The sequence below is a fragment of the Staurois parvus genome, unplaced genomic scaffold (assembly GCF_062004578.1).
Source record: "Staurois parvus isolate SC_StPar_1 unplaced genomic scaffold, SC_StPar_1.0 ptg000237l, whole genome shotgun sequence".
NCBI classification, from domain to species: Eukaryota; Metazoa; Chordata; class Amphibia; order Anura; family Ranidae; genus Staurois; species Staurois parvus.
The window spans coordinates 6,959,839-6,982,559 of record NW_028318033.1 but is presented as its reverse complement, the minus strand read 5'-3'; the positions used below and the strand labels follow the sequence as shown (position 1 = coordinate 6,982,559).

General features: G+C 39.6%; 1 protein-coding gene across 1 annotated transcript in view; it reads left to right on the top strand.

Annotated features, from left to right (window-relative positions):
* The window catches only part of RAB15 (RAB15, member RAS oncogene family), a 112,133-nt gene that overhangs the window by 49,515 nt on the left and 39,897 nt on the right, over positions 1–22,721 (top strand). Inside the window, exons 4-5 of the mRNA XM_089680264.1 lie at positions 14,738–14,815; positions 16,570–16,659. Of these exons, the coding sequence (XP_089536390.1) occupies positions 14,738–14,815; positions 16,570–16,659 (168 nt within the window). The remainder of the gene's footprint in view (positions 1–14,737; positions 14,816–16,569; positions 16,660–22,721) is intronic.

The following is a 22,721-nucleotide window of genomic DNA, read 5'->3' as shown; positions in this document are numbered from 1 at the left end:
TAGGAGACACAGAGCATAAGGTGGCAGCTTATGCAGACGATATGCTGTTTTATGTGGGAAACCCAAGGATAACATTGCCAAACTTAATGAGATCACTAAAAGAGTATGGGGAGATATCAAATTTAAAAATTAACCCAACAAAAACAGAACTTTTAAATATAAACCTTCCAAATAGAGAGAAAAATAGGCTACAGGAGGAATTTCCCTTTGGAGAGAAAAAGAATTAAAATATCTAGGAATAAAATTAACTGTATCCTCCAAGAACTTATATAAATTGAATTATATCCCATTGTCAAATGAGATCAGGGATGAACTAAGGAAATTAGAAGGGGGAACCCAGTCATGGTTAGGCTGTATAAATTTGATAAAAATGGTGATCGTTCCAAAAATATTATATAAATTTCAAATGATACCAATTAAACTACCAGAAGTATACTTTAGAACAATTAAAAAAATGTTAACAAGATTTATTTGGAGGAATAAAAAACCAAGAATAAGCCAGGAAATTTTATGTAGTAGAAATAAAGAGAAAGGCGGAGTGGGAGTACCAGATTTAAAAAGATATTATAACTCGGTATTAATGGTGAGAATTTTTGACTGGACATATAATGCAAAGGAGAAAAGCTGGGTTAAAATAAAAAATATACTAAGTAATACTAAATTAAGTGGAATTGTATGGTTACTTCCACAACACCAAGGATTAGCAGATAGCACAAGTTTGTTCACATTCAATGTTTTAAGAGTTTGGGATGTTTTACACAAACAGATGGGATAGGAATTAAATAATTGTTAATGCCCTTATGGTCCACAGAGTTTTTCCCCCCGGGTAAAGAAGGTATCACAGGGAAGTGGATTAAGAAGGAAAATGCACAATTAAGGGATATAATGGTGGAGGAGATAATAGGTTCATTTAAGGAATTGGAAAAAAAGGGAGAAGTTTTCACGAGAATGGATGAGTGGTGTTATTTTCAATTGAAACACTTTATAGGGAAGTTTTCAAAACCTTTAAGAACAAGAGAGGATTGGAACCCTTTTGAGCACTTATTAGGTATATGGGGAGATGGGAAACACAGAACTTCTAAAATATATGAGATTCTCACTGAAATAAACACAGATATAAATCCTCCATATATAGAAAAATGGGAAAGAGATATAAGAGTAACAATAGATGCGGAAAAACAGAGGAAAATGTATAGAATAATCCACGGAAATATAAATATGCAGGAGGTAGAAATTAACTATAAATGTTTGGCAAGATGGTATATCACACCGAGTGTGGCACATAGATTGAGTTGAGATAACTCACCTTTATGTTGGCGTGGATGTGGAGGTAGAGGTACAATGTATCACATATGGTGGGAGTGTCCTACAATACAAGAGTATTGGGGGAAAATAAAAAGCTTGGTTCAGAAAATTACAGAGGTTGATATTCTAGTAGACCCAGAGATTTGCCTTTTTCATAGTACTAAGCTTTCAGTTTAAAAATATAAAGAATCTGGTTTATTGTTCTATTTGAATGCAGCAAAGGGACTGATACCCAAGTTCTGGAGGAGACAGGAGGTGCCGAAAATAAAAGATTGGGTTGATAAGGTGGATCAAATATGTAAATTGGAGGAACTTTATCATATGAATGAACATAAGATGGCGAGTCACCATATACGATGGAACAAATGGGAGGAATTCAAAAAGTCAAAGCTAACTATAGAGTTTATGGGGGACTAACATAGAATAATACGGCAATATATTTTGTTCTTCTTTTATAGGGATTAGGATCTCCAGAAATGAACAGGAAAAGGCAGAACAGAAGGGGTGAAGGGTTAGATGGGGGGGGGGGGGTGGTATATAGGTAGGGGGAAGGGGGGGGGGGGAGGGATGAAATGATAAATGTTTTGATAATGTGCAAAGGTTTTAATGAGTATGTTTGTACAACTTGTTTATCTGAAAAATCAATAAATATTTAAATAAAAAAATAAAAATAAAATCTAGTTATACTGTAAATAATTTGATAGTAGTCCTCATGCCCACTGTATGTTTTTACAGCTGTTGTTTTTGGCTTTTGGTATTTTGTTCCACAGCCAGTAAACTCTCCAGAGTGTTATCCGTGCACACATAGGCTTTAATCAGCGTTTTGTGGTGTTTTTTTAGCTGGAAAAAACCCCAGAACTAGTGGGTTTCTAGAGGAGTGTTTTAGCTGTAAAGGGCTCTAATGCTGAAAAATGTGGTAAAACACAGAAAACCAGCGTTTGTGGGCGTTTTTTGAGCAAACATTTTATTTATTTATTTTTTGTGTAAAAAAAAAAACGGGAACCCAGAAAAACGTAGAAAAACGCTAATGCAAAAACGCTGGAAAACTCACGTTTTTAACACGACTTTACACAGCTAACGCTACCAGTGTTATTAAAACGTCCAGTGTGCATGGAGCCTAATGGATACCATTCTTGTTTAACTTCCAGTCTATAATTGTCTCCTGCTGCATGCCTATAGTCTTCAACAACTATTCGAGCACATAAGCAGTTATGTAGTATGCCTGTAGTCTCTGACCATCTCTTGTTGCATGCTGTGCTCCCCAAGAGCTTTTTGTAGGATTACATCCACTAAATATTATGTGCGGCCCATTGGTAATATCAGGGGCCACACTGGAAGCCCTTTGTATCAAGTTAGTGGACCACCACTGCCCTAGCCACTGAGAATACTATGTAATTATTGCATGTATACTGAAAGTTGTCTGGGTCTTGATAATTTATACTGATCAGGGACTCCTTTGTTAGCAAAGAGAACTTTCAGACGTCTGCAGAGACTATAGCTAATCGATCTAGGAAGATGCAAGGAGTCTGTTTGCTGGGTTGGATTTCACTGACTGATACTTGGGACGTGGTGGTGGTGTTGGGAATGCATGCTCTAATTAAATAAAGATTGTTGTGTAGTTTGACAGACACATTAGGATTTGGTAACATATATTGAAGGCAAATATCCACAATACAACACATTATGAATTAACAAAGAAACGTGACAGAGGTTCCAACCATTCTGCCTTGTTCTTTCCAGACCTGGTATCCCTTTAACAGACTCTTTACACTTGGGGGGCAGGTAGGACAGGCCGATCACATGATCGGGAGCCAGTTCCACCAACTCCTGATCATTAGTAGAGACCAAGAGCTGTCTTTGACCGCTCACTGTGTTGGGAGGACACAGTAAGCCTACTGTCAGCAGACAAAGCTCTGCTGTCTATGAGCTCATAAGTAGGGCAACTGGATGTACAAGTCTACCCTCTTCATCATCGCACATATGCAATACGTGGGCGACAAGGTGTTAACAAACTTGTGTTGAAATCATGAGATTTCTAATTGCATGCTGTTGTGATAACATTGCACACCATTTAATGACATCTTAATTATAAGCCTCTATGATGTGCTGTGATGAGCAAGCTTTTTTCAGATGTTAATGTATTTTAGCCACAAAATAGTGTAAAACTAAATCTCACAAAAGCAACATACTAAATATACCATACCTAGCATCTCAAGTGTCCTGTGACTACTAGTATCATAAAGTATAACTAAAAGCTAAACATTTTATTTTGTTTTGGACAGAGTGGGATTAGAACACCTTTCAGTTTTTATTTCTGTTCTTGTTGTCCTGTTTATCATTGAAAGTGAAAGTAAAAGAAAATTCCAATATTTGGGTGGTCCCCAGAAAAGTAATATTATTTTGCAGAGATTTCATTTCACTTCCTGTTTGGCTATGCGACAAACATGGAAATCTCTGCAATGGGACAAAAAAAATGACAGGGGTTATAACCCTCCCTTGTTCTATCCACAAAAAAAGTTGTGCCTATAGTTCTACTTTAAGTCAAGAGTTTATTTGTTTTAGCTCAAAGGGGAAGGGGGGGGGGGATGTTGGAGCTCCTATCTTTATTTTCTGTTACAATACATCTTTATTGAAAATTAGCATTATGCATACGGAGTAACAATAACTCCTGTTTGTATCAAGTAATGCACTTCAAAGTCATTACAGAAAAATACATAGGGGGAGAAGATTTACTAAAACTGGAGCACTCAGATACTGGTGCAGCTGTGCATGCTAGCCAATCGGCATCTAACTTCAGTTTGTTCAATTGTTTAAAGTGTTTAAAACCCACAACAGTAAAATCAGTCTGTATATGCAGTAAAACATGCTTGCTATATTCACTGTGGATCCTAAGGGGTTAATCCTCCACATTGTGTAAAAAGACTGTTTGATCCTGTCTTCCCTGATCCTCCCCTTCTTCTACTGCCCCCAATCCATCTGCTGATAGCACATAGCTCTGGGAGTCACTCTGCACATGCTCAGTTTAGTGTGTATTGCTAGAGAGTTTTTTTTTCTTTGGGAGGGTGCATGTGATCAGCACAGGGTCAATCAGCACTGTCTAGACAGAGGTCAGGGGTCATGAAGCCTCAGTCATAGAAGAATGAAAATTCCTCCTACAAGCTTTAACCAGTGCTCAGCTGGACACTGATAGAAGTCACAAGAGTACTCTAACTGCTGATGAGAAAAGGTATTTAGCAGTTTATATTTACTAAAATAATTGCATTTCCATGTTCTTTGTACTGTGGGAGACCAGATATAGTGAATACAGGGTCCTGGGTTTAGTAACACTTTAGGCATTGACAATAAAACCTGGAAGCTGATTGGTTTCTATGCAGAGCTGCACCAGAATTGTGCACTCTCCAGTTTTTAGTAAATCTCTCCCATAGTTATACAACTATTCCAATAGTACTTTTTGGCAATTTTCACACCCCCATTTAAGAATCATATGTATATTCTTAACATAGGTGAGGTTCAATAAGCAATAACTGTCAGCATAATTTGCGCCCAACTTTGCTGGTGCCAGAATCCAATGTAATTGGGGTGTATAGTTGAGTATTACCCTTCCTGACCCCCCTTACTGGGCGAGACCAAGGGCAATACTCATGCTTTTACTACAATAGAGAAAAGTATTGGTCATTGTTACTGTTAGAGTAAAACAATGGAGAAAATGAAACAAACTTAAACAAGTAGGTCTCAGAGATAGACAGATGGTACTAAGAGGAGAATAGAAAGAGAGATTGAGACAAGAGAGGAAGCCAGGGGGTGAGTTCTCCACAACTGCTGCCAACGCAGGTGCAAGCTACTTCAAGTTGACTTATCATAGGTGTAGCACAGATCTATCAAAATCTTTGGGTACGTAATATTCTATCCAGGGAGACCAGATCTTTTCGGACTGAATGTACCACTTATATATGTAAAGCGCTGTATACATTGACGGTGTTGTATAATTACCTGTAGAAAGAATAATATTAAAACATTTAGAGACCTCATGTCTTGCTAATATGTTATGGTAATTATCCCAATTTTTAATGCAACAATTGACTTTCACATAGCAGTAAGTTGTAATACAGGCAGTGGCATGCATAGCCGCTCCCACAAGCTGTGACATCATCAAGGTTTGCACTCCCTCCTCAGCATGTCTCTGAGCACTCCCCTATTAAAGTGACACTATGTGCCGGTTCACACTGATGCGGTATGGGGTTCATAGTGAATTATGTGTGTTTCTTGCATCACATCAGAATTGCACTCCATTCTTGCGAGCCACTGTGGATGTCTATGTTAAGTTAACGATACCCCAAAAAGGTTCGCAGAACGCAGTACAACTGGGTCAATTGGATCACATGGGTGTGAACACCCACATGATCCGATTCCAGTGCGGAAAATAAAAGGTGCGTGCACCTTTCCTGTGGGCGCTGTGCAATTTGCGATGCGATTTGAGCCATACAAAATAAATGGCTCAAATCGCACTGCAAAGAATCGCACGTGATTTGAACAGGAATGCAGTCCTAATCACATGTGGTTTCCCGCACCACAATAGTGTGAACCGGCCCTAAATAATATCCTTATTTTCCAAAAATAATAAATACACATCCACTACTTATTGGCCCTGTAATCTGTTTTTCATTAAATCATTTCTTACTGTGTTTTCTTTGCCTCTTTGAAACCTGCTCCATAAGCTCCTGAACTTCTCCATTTCTTCATCACTTAAATTTGTTCGAAGCAAGAAGTGAATGTTGGTTGTGGTCATCTGCACTGCTCTATACACAATACAAATCCCGTAGTCTTTAGTCTCTAGTCCATCCCAGGAGTAAGCAAATGAGGGTGGCTACATTCCTACATAAAGTGGGTTCACGGAGAATGAACATAACCACCATCTAACAGGAAGTCAGAGCAGAATGAACGTAACCACCATCTAACAGGAAGTCAGATCAGATCAGAATGAACGTAACCACCATCTAACAGGAAGTCAGATCAGAATGAACGTAACCACCATCTAACAGGAAGTCAGATCAGATCAGAATGAACATAACCACCATCTAACAGGAAGTCAGATCAGAATGAACATAACCACCATCTAACAGGAAGTCAGATCAGAATGAACGTAACCACCATCTAACAGGAAGTCAGATCAGAATGAACGTAACCACCATCTAACAGGAAGTCGGATCAGATCAGAACGAACGTAACCACCATCTAACAGGAAGTCAGATCAGATCAGAATGAAAATAACCTCCATCTAACAGGAAGTCAGATCAGATAGGAATGAATGTAACCACCATCTAATAGGAAGTCTGATCAGATCAGAATGAACGTAACCTCCATCTAACAGGAAGTCAGATCAGAGGAGAATGAACGTAACCTCCATCTAACAGGAAGTCAGATCAGAATGAACGTAACCTCCTTCTAACCGGAAGTCAGATCAGATCAGAATGAACGTAACCTCCATCTAACAGGAAGTCAGATCAGAGCAGAATGAACGTAACCTCCATCTAACAGGAAGTCAGATCAGATCAGAATGAACGTAACCTCCATCTAACAGGAAGTCAGATCAGATCAGAATGAACATAACCTCCATCTAACAGGAAGTCAGATCAGATCAGAATGAACGTAACCACCATCTAACAGGAAGTCTGATCAGATCAGAATGAACATAACCACCATCTAACAGGAAGTCAGATCAGAATGAACATAACCACCATCTAACAGGAAGTCAGATCAGAATGAACGTAACCACCATCTAACAGGAAGTCAGATCAGAATGAACGTAACCACCATCTAACAGGAAGTCGGATCAGATCAGAATGAACGTAACCACCATCTAACAGGAAGTCAGATCAGATCAGAATGAAAATAACCTCCATCTAACAGGAAGTCAGATCAGATAGGAATGAATGTAACCACCATCTAATAGGAAGTCTGATCAGATCAGAATGAACGTAACCTCCATCTAACAGGAAGTCAGATCAGAGGAGAATGAACGTAACCTCCATCTAACAGGAAGTCATATCAGAATGAACGTAACCTCCTTCTAACCGGAAGTCAGATCAGATCAGAAAGAACGTAACCTCCATCTAACAGGAAGTCAGATCAGATCAGAATGAACATAACCTCCATCTAACAGGAAGTCAGATCAGATCAGATCAGAATGAACGTAACCACCATCTAACAGGAAGTCTGATCAGATCAGAATGAACGTAACCTCCATCTAACAGGAAGTCAGATCACAGGAGCAAAGAGAGGAATTTGGAGATTTGGAGGAGGCTAAAATTAATAGAAGGTACTTTTTGAAGTAGGAACACAAACTTGAATAGAATGCTTTTCCTTGGAAACCAGAGTTTAATGTCAAATCACCAGGAGTGGAAAGGTGCTAGCAAGCCTGGATAGCCACAGTGGTCTAACTGTCATTGTATAACAAGCAATACTAAGCAAACAACATCCATTTTTAACTGTATCAGTACTGCCAAGGCCATCTGTGGCAGAAAGCAAGGTAAAGGGGGCCTTAAATGTGGACCCTAATGTCTCCAAAGGGCCGCATATAGCATTTTTTGTATGTGATGCTACAGAAAACTGTCACAGACTGAAGACTTGCTAGAGGAAATGGTCTGAGATTGTTCTTTAGATATAGTTGTAGACTGAAGTCATGCTAAAGGAGACAGTCGGGACATGCTGCATGAAACCACAATAGACTACTTTTAAGGGCCCCTTTACAAATCAGTGTTCCCCATAGTGATTGCTGGGGCCCAAGGGCAGCACTTCAGACATCAAAGGGTTGCATATGGCCCTCGGGCTGCAGGTTGGGCACTAGGGGCATAAAGGGTAAGGTCTACGGATGCCTTTTGTTTGAGTTTCATGTTGTGGATATGGGTGCACTTTAACTGCATGTTACAGAATTCCTGTACAGTCAAATGAAATGTTCTGTTTTAATAAACTGAATTCAGTCTGTCACAGTATAGTTGCAGTTTAATTGATTTAATAAGATAGAAGAAAATAGATTTCATAGACAAGCTCTTAAGCACTGAGATCACAGGTCAAGCAGCTCTCTTACTGAAGTAGCTCTGGTACACCCCTGTCTATAGTCTAGAATGACATTTCGAGGATTAGAGGTTAGGCTTGAGACCTGTGCAATAGAAAGGTTAGCGAGTGGGATGGTTAAAATGACATTTTATCTATTTTTCATTTAAATGCCATCTTTTTAAAATAATTATAAGACCAGAGTATTGTTCAGAAGAATAATGTATTGACCTGGGTCACTCCTATACAAGTCAGCTCTTAATGATTTTTTAACATTGTTATTACTCATGTGCTTTTCGAGAATATCAGTGTACATCTACAGGAAGACTATACTTTCATCAGCCTGTATATTATAACATAGAAGAAAGTATATAGAAATCAGTTTGACCTTTAATGTTCATGTCGCTGGATAGCCAGCAGAAGAAAATCATACGTATTGGTGCCTTCACTGTCGGGATCTTGATATTGAACATACTGTAACTATTAAAGTGTTACTAAACCCGATTGTACATGCTTTGACATTTATAAAAAAAATAGCAGCACTATCATTATGATTCACATACCAAACCATTTGAATGATTGTAAATACTTTTTTTAAGCCTGTTTAAATGTAGTGCAATTTAAGATGCAGGTTGAGTTGTACAGAACCACATAACAATGAAAAACCTTGTTTTTAATGGTGGCTATTCACATCAATGCGACTCAGCATGGAGCAATTTTGGAAAAGGTTCTTGTATGACTTTGGTGCGTTTTCAGTGCAATTGTGACCTCATAGAATATACAAACCGTCTCAAAGTTGCACCCATATTCGCACTGAAAATTGGAACGCAGCAGTGTGAACCTAGCCTGATTCTTTTTGTAACTTGCCCATGAGATCCTTTTCCAGTTCTCCCACAAGTTAATGGGCAATATGTGGGAGGAGCTCATTTCCAGATTGTGATGTGTTCCGCACATGTCACTGCAATGTGTTCATCTAATATGGCCAGGGCTGCACTGAGCGGATTGGTACACTGGTGATAATGTGACTAATTTAAATATCAATAACATTATTGTAAAAAATAAGACAGAATGACAACACAGAAGACTGATAGCATTGCCAACCTGAACACTGTCAGGATCAGGTATTTTCTGTTTGCAGATCTATTTTTTAAACAAATGTCCACCACACATAGGGGAAAATAATTTGAGTAAAAGGGTAAAAAAATTATTTTTGGGATTAATGACACATTAAAAATGTCTTCCCCTTGTGAAATCATCGACAGGGTCAGTGACGTCACAAGGGGGCCCCACCACTCCATTTTTTTCACAGTTTTTTTATTTCCGGCAATTGCACGCCATTTTTTAACATTCAGAAACCTCACTGACAACTGACGACTCATCCATTGTTAAGGACGTGGTGGCCAGCTTCCCGGCCCACTCCTTAACAACCAACTATACACCTGTTGTTAAGGAAGCTGGCAGCCTTCAGTTCAAACAAAAAAAAAAGCCTCTGCTAAACGCTGGGCAGCGGTGTTTAGGAGCTGTCAGCGTTTTTTTCTGCCAAAATACTGCTGCTCCAGAATGCGCTGACAGTGGGTCAGGTTAAACTTAATATGAGATTATAAAGTTAATTGTGTTAAAATGACTTTCCACAACTGTAGAGAAAGATTTTGGTAAGGGTTAAATGGAGTTAGGAAGAATTAAAATTAAGGCCAGATTTATACTTATTGTGCCCCAGGGCTGCCGTGTTGTTCTGCCACTTCTTATGCCAGTCAGCTGGTGAGCCTTGACATCACTCATTATAGCACACCAAAACCAGAAGCAGAGAGGTTAAAACATTTTTAAACTTGGCAACTAGAGAAGTAGGCAGACTGTCATTTCACTCCTCTACAGTTGGGTTCTAGGTGTATGGACCAGGAGTGGGTGAAATGTAGGTACACAGTCAGGGCTGCTGTTAGAAACCACAGGGCCCCATACAGCCAACATTACAGGACCCTCCTCCCCAAACAAAATCACAGTTTACTATGCTTCATTTATGAATGAACACAGTGAGTGATTGGTATTGATCACTCATTGTGTTAATTCAGGAAAGGAAGGGGTTGGTAAATGTAACATATGTACCAGAATCTTCCCCCCACTTTCCATCTGAAGGATCCTATTGCATGCTTGCAGCTGCTGGTGGGAAGGGGACGAGGAAAGCCGGCAGCACTGCAGGGGTGGGGGGCACATGGGTCGCCAGGGCAGCAGGGGGAAAACATATTGCCAGCTGCCTGGGCCCCCCTGCTGGCCTGGGCCCTGTACAGGAGGACTGGTGGTACCCCCTTATCCACAGCCCTGTGTACAGTAGGCAAAAGGCTTTGCTCTATAGCAGATGTGCGGGTTCGCTTAATGGCTCCCCTACGCATTGGAAAACGCAACGGGTTTTCGGGTGCACAAAACTGCATGGTGCCACAGACGGGTCAGGGACTTTTTCCCTGCGTTCAAATGAATGGGCTGCTTTGCCTGCACAAATGCACAGGGCCCACACAAGTGTGAAGGCAAGTGTGCATGGCCAGGCAAAACAAAGCAACAGGTCTACACTAAAGCTATTTTGTCAATGGAATTAAAAGTTTAAAAACCTCCTTGCTCAGGCCCCAAGCACATAGGGCATTTTTTTACTGCTTGTAAACGCCTCCCATGTTATCCTATGTGTCCATGCACACATAGAATTTTAGAAGCTTTTAGTGGCAGGGGTGTTTACAGGCAGGGAAAAAACCCAGGGCCAGTTCGTCCAGGAGCAGCAGCGGTTTGGCAGAAAAAAACGCCTGACGCGTGTAAGCACGTCTAAATGTGCCTAAACGTGTTAACGCTAGGTACGTTTAACACTTGAGCGTCAATTAATTTCAATGGACAGAAAAAAATATTACTCTGGCCAGTTAAACGAGATTATGCCCAAGTGCTTGATGCCTGTAAACGCGCCTAAATGCTTGTAAAAGCATCCGCCATTTTTTTTTTGCCAAAACACTGCTGCCAAGAGGAGGAGCATTTTTAAAACATCCTGTGTGCATGATAATTCATTATCTGTGAAGAGCTAAAGCAGTTGAAGAGCTAAAGCAGGTGAAGAATCTTCATCAACCAGCACATTTTCAGGTTGTGGCTGCATAATTATTTATTATATCTTTGGTGCAGAGCTTTTCACATTTATATTGTTATGTTGTGGGATGCCTGGTCTCCTGCTGCACTCCATGTTTTCACTAAGGACACAGTAGTATTGTAGGACAGCAAAAGAACTGAAAAAGCTCAGGGATACATTTTTTCATTTTTTACATCTGGCAAAAAACTTTAATGGCAACCCCACTAGAAGGACATGCTAGTTCTCCTGCTGCTTTATTCAGAACTTCAAAAGTGGAAGTATCAGGTATTTTAGTTGCTGCTGCTGGCTGGACAAAGAGGTATGATAGTGCTGGAAAGGTCAGTGTTTCTGTTTGGGTACCCAGGCATTAAAGTAAATCTGTACTTTTCCCCTCCATGTGTAAAGCAAATGTTTGCTTTAAAATGGATTTTACTTCTGCAGCAGACAAGTTTTCAAGTTCTCAGTCCCTCTGTATGAGCCCCTATCCCCAACTCAAAAAATAAATGTGTTTGTGGTGAATGGAATGGCATGTCAAAAATGATGGGTTTTCAAAGACCTAACTCTGCCACCTTCCTGAGATTCTGAACAGCTGTTAAGTAGAAAGAACATATCGCTTTTTATTACTGCCTACTGTTAAGTCATTATTTAATCAGTAATTTACAACCTTCTCATGCTGTCAGGGCAGAGTCGGTTACAAGGTGATGTTGGACATAGGCAATCTCTTACAGATAATGGAGAAATGGGTCTCTTTATATGATTATATCTTAGTACAGGTTCATTTTCATAATAGCATACATTTTAAAATGTAGTTCTGGTGCCTTTGTAATGAAAAGCACAGTATGTGTTGAAATTCCTGTTTAAAAGTTTAGACAAAAATATAACTTCATACAACCTGTAAAATTAACTGATATTATGTTTTCCATGTATATCATAGGGGATCCTTTACATTCTATAGTATACGAGTGAAAAGCCTTTTGCCAAAACAGTGTGAAACACAATAGAGCTATTTTAGAACATAAGGCATCCAAATGTCTCACAAATCCAAAAACAAAGGATTTACTACTTACTTTAATTTACTACTTTGTGTGGACTCAGCCACACAAATCATTCCTTTTTGCTCCTGGGCCAACTGCTTTTCTGTATCCACTGGCATGTAGCACAGATACAGCCTAATGGACAATTTTCCTGCCAGCATGTGAGAAAGGTGAACATAGCCCAGTCTGTCTCACGCAATGCAGGATGTCAATAGAGTCACATTAGCTGCTATGTTCTCATGCTGTTCCAGCTTTACCTAACAATCGCCTGGTATTTCTCTACCAACAAATGCTATACTATATTGCCAAAAGTATTGGGACACCCCTCCAAATCATTGGATTCAGGTGTTCCAATCACTTCATTGGCCACAGGTGTATAAAATCAAGCACCTAGGCATGCAGACTGCTTTTACTAACATTTGTGAAAGAATGGGCCACTATCAGGAGCTTAGTGAATTCAAGCGTGGTACCGTGATAGGTTGCCACCTGTGCAATAAGTCCATCCGTGACATTTCCTTGCTACTAAATATTCCACGGTCAACTGTTAGTGGTATTATAACAAAGTGGAAGCAACTGGGAAGAACAGCAACTCAGCCATGAAATGGTAGGTCACGTAAAATGACAGAGGGGGGTCAGCGCATGCTGAGCGCACAGTGCACAGAAGTCGCCAACTGTCTGCAGAGTCAATAGCTAAAGACCTCTAAACTTTGTGTGGCCTTCAGATTAGCACAACAGTGCATAGGGAGCTTCATGGAATGGGTTTCCATGGCCGAGCAGCTTCATCCAAGCCTTACATTACCAAGTGCAATGCAAAGCATCGGATGCAGTGGTGTAAAACACACCGCCACTGGACTCTGGAGCAGTGGAGACATGTTTTCTGAAGTGACAAATCACACTTCTCTGTCTGGCAATCCAATGGATGCTTCTGGGTTTGGCAGTTGCCAGGAGAATGGTACTTGCCTTACTGCATTGTGCCAAGTGTAATGTTTGGTGGAGGGGGATCGTGGTGTGGGGTTGGTTTCCAGGGGTTGGGCTTGGCTCCTTAGTCCCAGTGAAGCAAACTCTAAGGAGTCAGCATACCCAGACATTTTGGACAATTTCATGCTCCCAACTTTGTGGGAACAGCTTGGCCCCTTCCTGTTCCAACATGACTGAGCACCAGTGCACAAAGCAAGGTCCATAAAGACATGGATGAGTGGAGTTTGGGGTGGAGAAACTTGACTGGCCTGCACAGAGTCCTGACCTCAACCCGATAGATCACATTTGGGATGAAATAGAGCGGAGACTGCGAGCCAGGCCTTCTCATCCGACATCAGCGCCTGATATCACAAATGCGCTTCTGGAAGAATGGTCAAACATTCCCATAGACAAACAGCTAAACCTTGTGGACAGCTTTCCCAGAAGAGTTGAAGCTGTTATAGCTGCAAAGGTTGGGTCAACTCAGTATTGAAAATGTATATTATATAGGGCACGATTGTTAGAGCCCAACCTCTGTAGCTGTAGGATAAAGGTGCCAGATGGATATCAGGGATGGATTGATGGATGGGAGCAGTAACACTGAGGCAGCTCTTCTTAGAGTGGAAGCAAGGCTCTAATGCAGTAACATAAAAAAGAGAGGAAGGCGCCTCTAAGTGCAGTATTGACAATTTATTAATAAACAATAGATAAATTGCACTTACAAGATAAATTGTTAAAATCATCGTGTGGTGTATTAAAATCCAGGTGGAACATCCAGCCGTCCAGCAGCAAACTCTGTCTATAGGATCAGGAAGTAGAGCCCAGGATGTGCCTGTGCATCAAAAATGAGGCCTCTTGAAGAGGGGAGGGAGGGTTCTCAGCACAGCCAGTGCCTGAGTTAAGGGCAGATGGGTTTCAGAAAGTAAATGCTACATTAATCATCTGCCCTTACTGAAGATGGCCACTGCCAGAAATGCCAGGGGGCGTTTTTCAAAATGATTTGTCAGCAAAAAAAAGCATGGAGACATTGATCGATGGGTGAGTTAGCTTTGAATATTAAATAAAATGTTTGGTTTGTGGTGCTCAGATGCAGTGCAGTTCCATTAACATGGAATTAACATGTAAAATGAAATATTTATTTTTCTAATTTACATTTCGATATGTTTTACTCCCAGGTATATTAAGGGACTGGAGACATAGCCAGGGCCACACAGTGCTTCCTGGGAGATCTTGTTTAGATTTGTGAAATATTTAATGCTTTGTTTGTGTCATTAATTCTGTTTTTTGTGTTTTGTTTTAGGGAATATTTTTAGTGTATGACATAACAAGTGAGCGTTCCTACCAGCATATAATGAAATGGGCCAGTGATGTAGATGAGGTACTTATATTGTTTATCATTTACTTCAATCAATCAAATTAATTTACTAAAACTGGATAAATATACATATCCCTTGCTCATAGCAACCAATCAACTCAACAAATTTCCCTAAACTACACTATATAATCAACTGACATCCAGTTGATTGATATAGGTTAAGCAGACATGTTTTTTTTAACCAATTTTATAAATTACCCCAGTGTGTTTATTGTGGTATTGCTAGTCTATATAGTAACCAAACATGATGACCAAATACATTAAGTAGATGGACTTGTGTCTTTTTTCAACCACCCTAACTATATGTAAGCATTGATTACATTATGAAATAAAAACCTCATGTTTAAAAAAAGTGATAGATCCTAAAGAATGAAAAGTATAGTATCCATATGTTTTACATCCTACTATGGTCTTAGAATATTTGTCAAACCTATATGTATAATAAGAATGGCATATGTCCACACACAAATAAAATGTAAATTTTGAAGACAAATGTGTGTACAGTAATAAACAATGGGGTTGATTTACTAAAACAGGAGTGCAAACTCCTGTGCATCTATGCATGGTAGCCAATCAGCTTCTAACTTGACCTTGTTCAATTAAGTGTTGACAAAAAAAACCTGGAAACTGATTAGTTTCTTTGCACAGCTGCACCAGATTTTGCACTCTACAGTTTTAGTAAATCAACCCCATTGCATACTTCTTAACTTTTAAACATATTATTTGTGAAATAATGGAAAAATGCACAATAGTAAATATTCAACACCAAAAAGTCTTCCAATTCTTCCGTCTAACTGTTTAACATTAAACAAAACTGCTTAGGTAACTTCAAACATGTATACAAACACCTAATACGTCTAGACTAATAGAGGTTTTGTGTATGACTCTGAATCCTAATGTGACACTAAAAAAATTGATTCCTAACTGAAAAAGTACATTCTATTGTGCTCAGCCTCCTCTAAAACTCCATATTCAGTTTTTTTGCTACTGTGATCTGACTTCCTCTTAGAGAGTGGCTACATTTGTTCTCTGTGGTCCCACTGCATATAGGCTTAGAGTGATCACATGGCATGATGATCACACTTATGGGGTGACCTTCATCCCCTCATTGTGGTCCCCTACTGATCTGGGTTGTGTGACCAATCAGAGACATCATGCCTCAAAACACACCCTTGACGTCCTTTGCATTCTAGCTGCTTGAAAATAGATCAAGGATCAAACTTTAGTTTTATAACTATATTTAAAAAAAATCTGACCAATCAATACTGGATTTTTGATGCAGTCATTGCTGGAATCAGTGCACTCTCCATAAGGCACAGAGATGTTTGTAAGCATGATGCAGTGACCACAGTGGGTGAAATACTGTAGCTGTCAGCTAAGAGATATTGTTATGGTACCTTCCCCAGTTGACTGCAGTTACAAAATGTCTGATGCAGTAGATGAATGAAAGTATTCTCTGAACTGTGGGACCACAGCTATATCACTTGCTGCGGATTGCTGTAGCATGTTTGGACTTCTCGGTCATTATACAGCAGAGAGACTACAGTAAGGGGAGTGAATCATCTCTCTAGATGACAGACAGAGCTGCCAGATCCTGCAGGAAGGCTATTGGTGGCCAACTGGCCTTAAAACATGACTGAAATTTCAGTTTTGGGTTGCCTGACCCTGAACCTAACCTATACTAATACATTTACACATGTGCTTATTATATAATCTTTAAGTAATTGTGATAATAATACATATACGTTATGTTTTAGTATGCACCTGATGGAGTGCAGAAGATTTTGATAGGGAACAAAGCCGATGAGGAGCAGAAAAGACAAGTTGGGAAGAACCAGGGGATGAAGGTAAGTTTGCATGAAATGCAAAAAAAACCCATATTAATTATTTTCATTATTATTACAACACTGATATATTATGCAACCCTTTACAGGGTGACTAGGACAGTTCACATAAGTGTTGACTCCTGTATTTGCTCACACTCTAAGGTCCCCACCACACTCATATGCAGCAGGAAAGGTTTGGTAGGGAGCTAGTTTACCTATCTGAATGTTTTTGGATTGTGGGAAGAAACCATACAAAAACAGCATAAATGCAGTGAGATCATACAACTTCAAGCGGATATTTCCATGAATAGCTAAATTTAGCAGTTGAACACAGGACCCAACAAGAGTGCTTACCCATTAGCCATTGTGTTGCCCAAAGACCAACAATATTACAGCCACTGAACTTGCTGTAAATGTTTTACATTTACAAATAAACTATGATAGTTTTGGGGTCAATTTCCTTTACAAAATGCCACAATGCTGCTTCCAAAGTGTTATTTTAGACACCACAAGCTACTATAATGTGACACTGACCCATTTGCTAGAGAGCACAACATTTACTATTTCTCCATTTTGTCTTAGCCAAAGACAAAATGGCAAATTCAGCCTTCTTTCAACCATTCTTAGTAATTATTAATTTTAATTACAGTGTGTATGCAGTGAAACAGTTAAGCTGTGTGAATGGAGATGCGCCAGGAACATCCTTGAAATTCTTATATTAGTGGATGGGTTCCCTTAGCAACCACCTCCCATCTTCCACAGGGGACAGAATGTGCACCAACTTCACTGCTGTGCATTTTATAGCTGACAAGAGCAGAAACATATCATATTCTTCCCCGTTGAACTCAAGTGGTTGATAGAAACCATTGGCTTTAGTCTGAAAATATCATCCATTCGCAGTGTAATACAACAAAGGTATGATTAATATTTTGTGGATTAAATTAATTACTGTGTTTACACATATATACATAGTATCTCTAGAGGTACTGATCACAAAATGGACTCATTTTGATTTTATCAGAGCATATTTTTTGTTGCTCCAAGTACAGCAATAATGATTAGAACCAATGAATTTAATGTAAGGTAATAAGACTGGTTTACACTTGTGTTATCAAATAAATTATTATATGATGACAGCTCAAAGGTCCCTATTGTCAAGAATTTGGTAGATAAAAGGACTCCATAGACATGAGCACAAATGGGTTTCAATGTGTGATGGCACCAGACCTTCACAGACAGCCAACCAGTCTTGGGAGAAGCATCTGGATTGGTCATGTTAGGTATTTTTCAACTGACGGTTATTTATTTACCTGCTAAAGATATTCCTGCTCTTACGCCTCCCCCCTCCACAGCTATAAAGCTGCAGTGACAGCTATAGAACAAGACTGAACCATAGACACAGTCAGGTTTATTGAAATATCTTTTAAAAGATCATTCAGATCTGTATATAACATAAAGGAAACCTGCATTATGAGACTGTGGTGACCTTTTCTTCTAAATGTTTTTGCTTGGCTGTTGTCCTTATCCAGTAACACTAATTTGGAACAAGTATTGAGACCAGTTCTGATCTCACTGGGGTTTTTTATTTCAGGTCAGTGACCATGAAATAATTCCATATTAGCCTTTTATCCAGATAACACTATATGATACTTCTTGCCTGATGTATTAATAGGATACCTGAAAGTTTAAAACATCAGATCTCTTTTCCAGAACACCAAACTGCAGACTATACTTATTCTGCCTGACACAACCTTTTAGAACTAGCTAACTTTTAATTTATTAAATGTGTATGGCATGTAAAGAGCTAAAATTAATGCACATGTTGTGAAGTGCTACAAATATCTAAAATAATAGAGTTTAAAATTAACTTGCAGCAGTACAAAAGCTATGAAAATACCTCTTGCTCTGTAGTGAAGGCATCCTGATTAGAGTGCCCCATGAGTGCCCAGTACTGGGTTGAGTGCCTTACCGGCTCCCAATACTATAACAGCTCTGTCCACCTTTTGCCACCTCATGAGCCTTATCGTTGGCCTATCACTGTGATACGTGACCTCACTAACCAATAAACAAGGGAGAAGGGAGTAGGCGAGCAGGGATGGCAACCAGCATGTTTGAGCCCTGTACTCAAAATCCGAGCAGACATTCTGACACCTGGAGCTTTTATTGCACAGTATGTGTGGTATCCTAGCTTTTATATAGCCACAGGTTTGCTTTAAAGGTGTTCCTGGTTATTAAAAACTGTACCCATGGCTGAGACTTCCTACTTTTACTGCTTGATGACACTGTCACACTATGATATCAGATCTTCCCTGCTGCAATGCCACAGGCTATAGGTAACCTAGATACACATTCATTTTAATATAATCCCAAACCTATGTGCAGTTTTATTATTTTATATTGATTTGCATTTATTTAACTTTTTGAGGGGTTAAAGTGTAAGTTATGTATTTCTCTGTTTATGGACCATGTACACTAATGTTAGCCTTATGTATGCCTGTAAAACAAAATAGAAAATGGGTAAATGGTATATATCTACATATGATGCATCTTGGTGTTCAAAATATGAATTAACTGCAAGAACAAAAAAAAGCTAATATTACCTTTTTCTGCCACCAGTAATCCAAAAGTAATCTTCATCCAGATCTAGGATAGTAAACGATAACAGATTTGCACCAATTCTTACCTGCTTTTGTGATCAATACAAATTAACTGTGTTTGCTATACCAGTATTCTCTGTTTGTCAATGGTTTTGTTCTCAGCTTTGGCAGTTTCCCACAATACTGATAATGTCTCACTAGTCCTAAAGTGGTTATATCTTTTAGGACAAAATTAGAGAGTGAATTGATTCCTTTAGAATGATTTCCCTAATACTGTGACATTTTAGTCACGCATATCACTTCAAACTGAATTAAACCTTAAACATGAACAAGGTTCTAACTCTTCTCTCTTCAAAGTTCTACTAGTGTAAGGCCAGCTTTTGTGTTTACTACTTATAATGATTGCAAGCTCAATAAACTCAGTTTATATCTAGCATATTACATAGTTCAAAAATTTTCCATTCTGCTCCTTTGAACAACGAATGTCGATTTGACCTCACTAATAATTAGGATCAAATGACTGTTCTTAAAACTAAAAATTTCAAATAAACGTCTAGTTTGTGGCCAGCTTTAGTGCTGATGTGCAAGAGATTAGAGAGTCTTTAATTGATGTCTCTGTATATCTGTCTGACGTCCAGATTTAACTGATAAGCATATACATTGTTTTCTACAGTTGTCCATTAGTGACAATGATCAGATGGTATCATACAACACATATAAAGCTCAATTCAAAAAGCTTTAACACAAGGATGAGAATCTTAATTTCATCCAAATGACTTTAATGTTCAGACTCTTTAGGCTGATAATAGCTGTCCAGATTTTTTTTAGTAAAGATACCTAATGCTAGCTTTGTGAATTGAGCCTATAATACTGCAAGATTTCTACAGATAACTCTGATTTATACAAGGATTACATTGTTGGTCCTGTTACATATGATGATTTTTAAATATTCTTCTCAAGTTTAAAAAAAATAAACCTTGAAACACGTACCAATAAACCATTTTTTTAAATGCTGACAAGCAGGGTTTTTATAACAGGAGAGACCTTAGTGGTCTCTGCTGTCATAAATGTCTCTCCCGACCTGTAAGTGGTAAGGTAATCTAAGCAGTGCATGCGCAGCTCAGACCACATACACTATATTGCCAAAAGTATTGGGATGCCTGCCTTTACACGCACAAGAACTTTATTGGCATGCCAGTCTTAGTCCGTTGAGTTCAATATTGAGTTGTCCCACCCTTTGTAGCTATAAGAGCTTCAACTCTTCTGGGAAGGCTGTCCACAAGGTTTAGGAGTGTGTCTATGAGAATGTTTGAGCATTCTTCCAGAGGCGCATTTGTGAGGTCAGGCACTGATGTCAGACGAGAAGGCCTGGCTCACAGTCATCGCTCTAATTCATCCCAAAGGTGTTCTATCGGGTTGAGGTCAGGACTCTGTGCAGGCCAGTCAAGCTCCTCCACCCCAAACTTACTCATCCATGTCTTTATGGACCTTGCTTGTTTTATGGAACAGGAAGGAGCCATCCCCAAACTCTTCCCACAAGGTTGGGAGCATGAAATTGTCCAAAATGTCTTGGTATGCTGATGCCTTAAGAGTTCCCTTCACTGGAACTAAAAGGAAAGCCCAACCCCTGAAAAACAACCCCACACCATAATCCCCCCTACACCAAACTCTGCACTTGGCACAATGTAGTTAGGCAAGTACCCTACTCTTGGCAACCGTCAAACCCAGACATGTCCATCGGATTGCCAGACAGAGAAGCATGATTCATTACTCCAGAGAACACGTCTCCACTGCTCTAGAGTCCAGTGGCGGCATGCTTTACACCACTGCATCCGACGCTTTGCATTGCACTTAGAGATGTAAGGCTTGGATGCAGCTGCCCGGCCATGGAAACCCATTCCATGAAGCTCTCTACACACTGTTATTGTGCTAATGTGAAGGCTGCATGAAGTTTGGAGGTCTTTATCTATTGACTCTGCAGACAGTTGGTGACTTCTGTGCATTGTGCACTTCAGCACACACTGACCCCGCTCTGTCATTTTACATAGCCTACCATTTCGAGTTGCTCTTTTTTTCCCAGTTGCTTCCACTTTGTTATAATACCACTAACAGTTGACTGTGGAAGTTCATGGATGGACTCATTGCACAGGTGGCAACCTATCACAGTACCACGCTTGAATTCACTGAGCTCCTGAGAGCAACCCATTCTTTCACAGATGTTTGCAGAAGCAGTCTGCATGCCTAGGTGCTTGATTTTATACACCTGTGGCCATGGTGGTAATTGTAGTCCAATGATTTGGAGCGGTGTCCCGATGCTTTTGACAATATAGTGTATATGGTACCCTTTCTGTGCCATGGTGAGGTGACTCCTGCACGCATGCGAGTGAGTGATGTAATTGCAGCCCAGCCATTTAAGTGGCTGGTGAGCGCAAACCAAGATGGAAGACCGGATGAAGATGGAAGCACCCAGGACCTGAAGGTGTAATGACAGCTCAGTGCTGGAGGGCTCTATTTGACAGGTAAATCTGTCATAATCTACTAATATGTGGGCATACTGGCATAAACTTCCTGGGGACCATAAAAAATAAGTGGCAGATTTTAATACCGCTTTAATTTTTCCCAGCATAGACCAGTCCTGAATCCCGCCCCTTGCTTATCTTTGTTCCAGGAGATGGCAGTGTTTAGAGTACCTCCTTCTCCTGCCAGAAGGATGTAGAGGGGAGAGATCATATATGGGTGGAAGGTTTACTGTTTCTAACAATATTAATGATAAATATTACATTTTGGTTGAAGATAATCAACACTCCTGGATGATTTTTGACAACCTCTAAGGCATGTCAAGAGCTTTCTCAGAGCTTTCCAAGATGAACATTCTTTGCAGTGCATATGTTATCCCTGGAATTGTTCCCACAACAGTTTTACTTATTCATTGAGTAAACTGTGCTGCTTGTTTTGCCCAAAACGTATATTTTCCACAATTTCCAAGTGGTAGTTTTTGTTTTTCATTCATCAATCCTTCCATGACAAAAGACTGTAAGCATAGGTAAGGGGGTGAGGGGTGGGAGGGGGTAGCAAATTTAGTTTTACCATAGAGTAGGGCTTGAAAAGTGAAAACTGCATTTCATTCATCTCAGGAAGGAAAAGTATGTTTTCCCAGGGCTTTTCTGACAAAAAACAGGCACAATAACAATATTTGCAATTGTTGTGCAGAGCCCAAGGCAGAGTAGGTCTAAATCAATGGTCCAGAAAAGCTATATAACTGATAATCAGCATTCATCCATGCAATTACAACCTCTAAACACCAGGACTTTTTTTTAAATCTGTGTTTCCTTATATGTCTGTGTGTCATTTGTTTCGAACAAAAAATTTGTGATTTTCCTGAAGCCAGCCTTACTTAACCATGGTTCCATGGAACTCTGGGGTTCCTCCAGAAGTTGATGGGGGTTCCTTGAGCAGTGGCAGATTAATAAGCAGAGCCTTTGACTC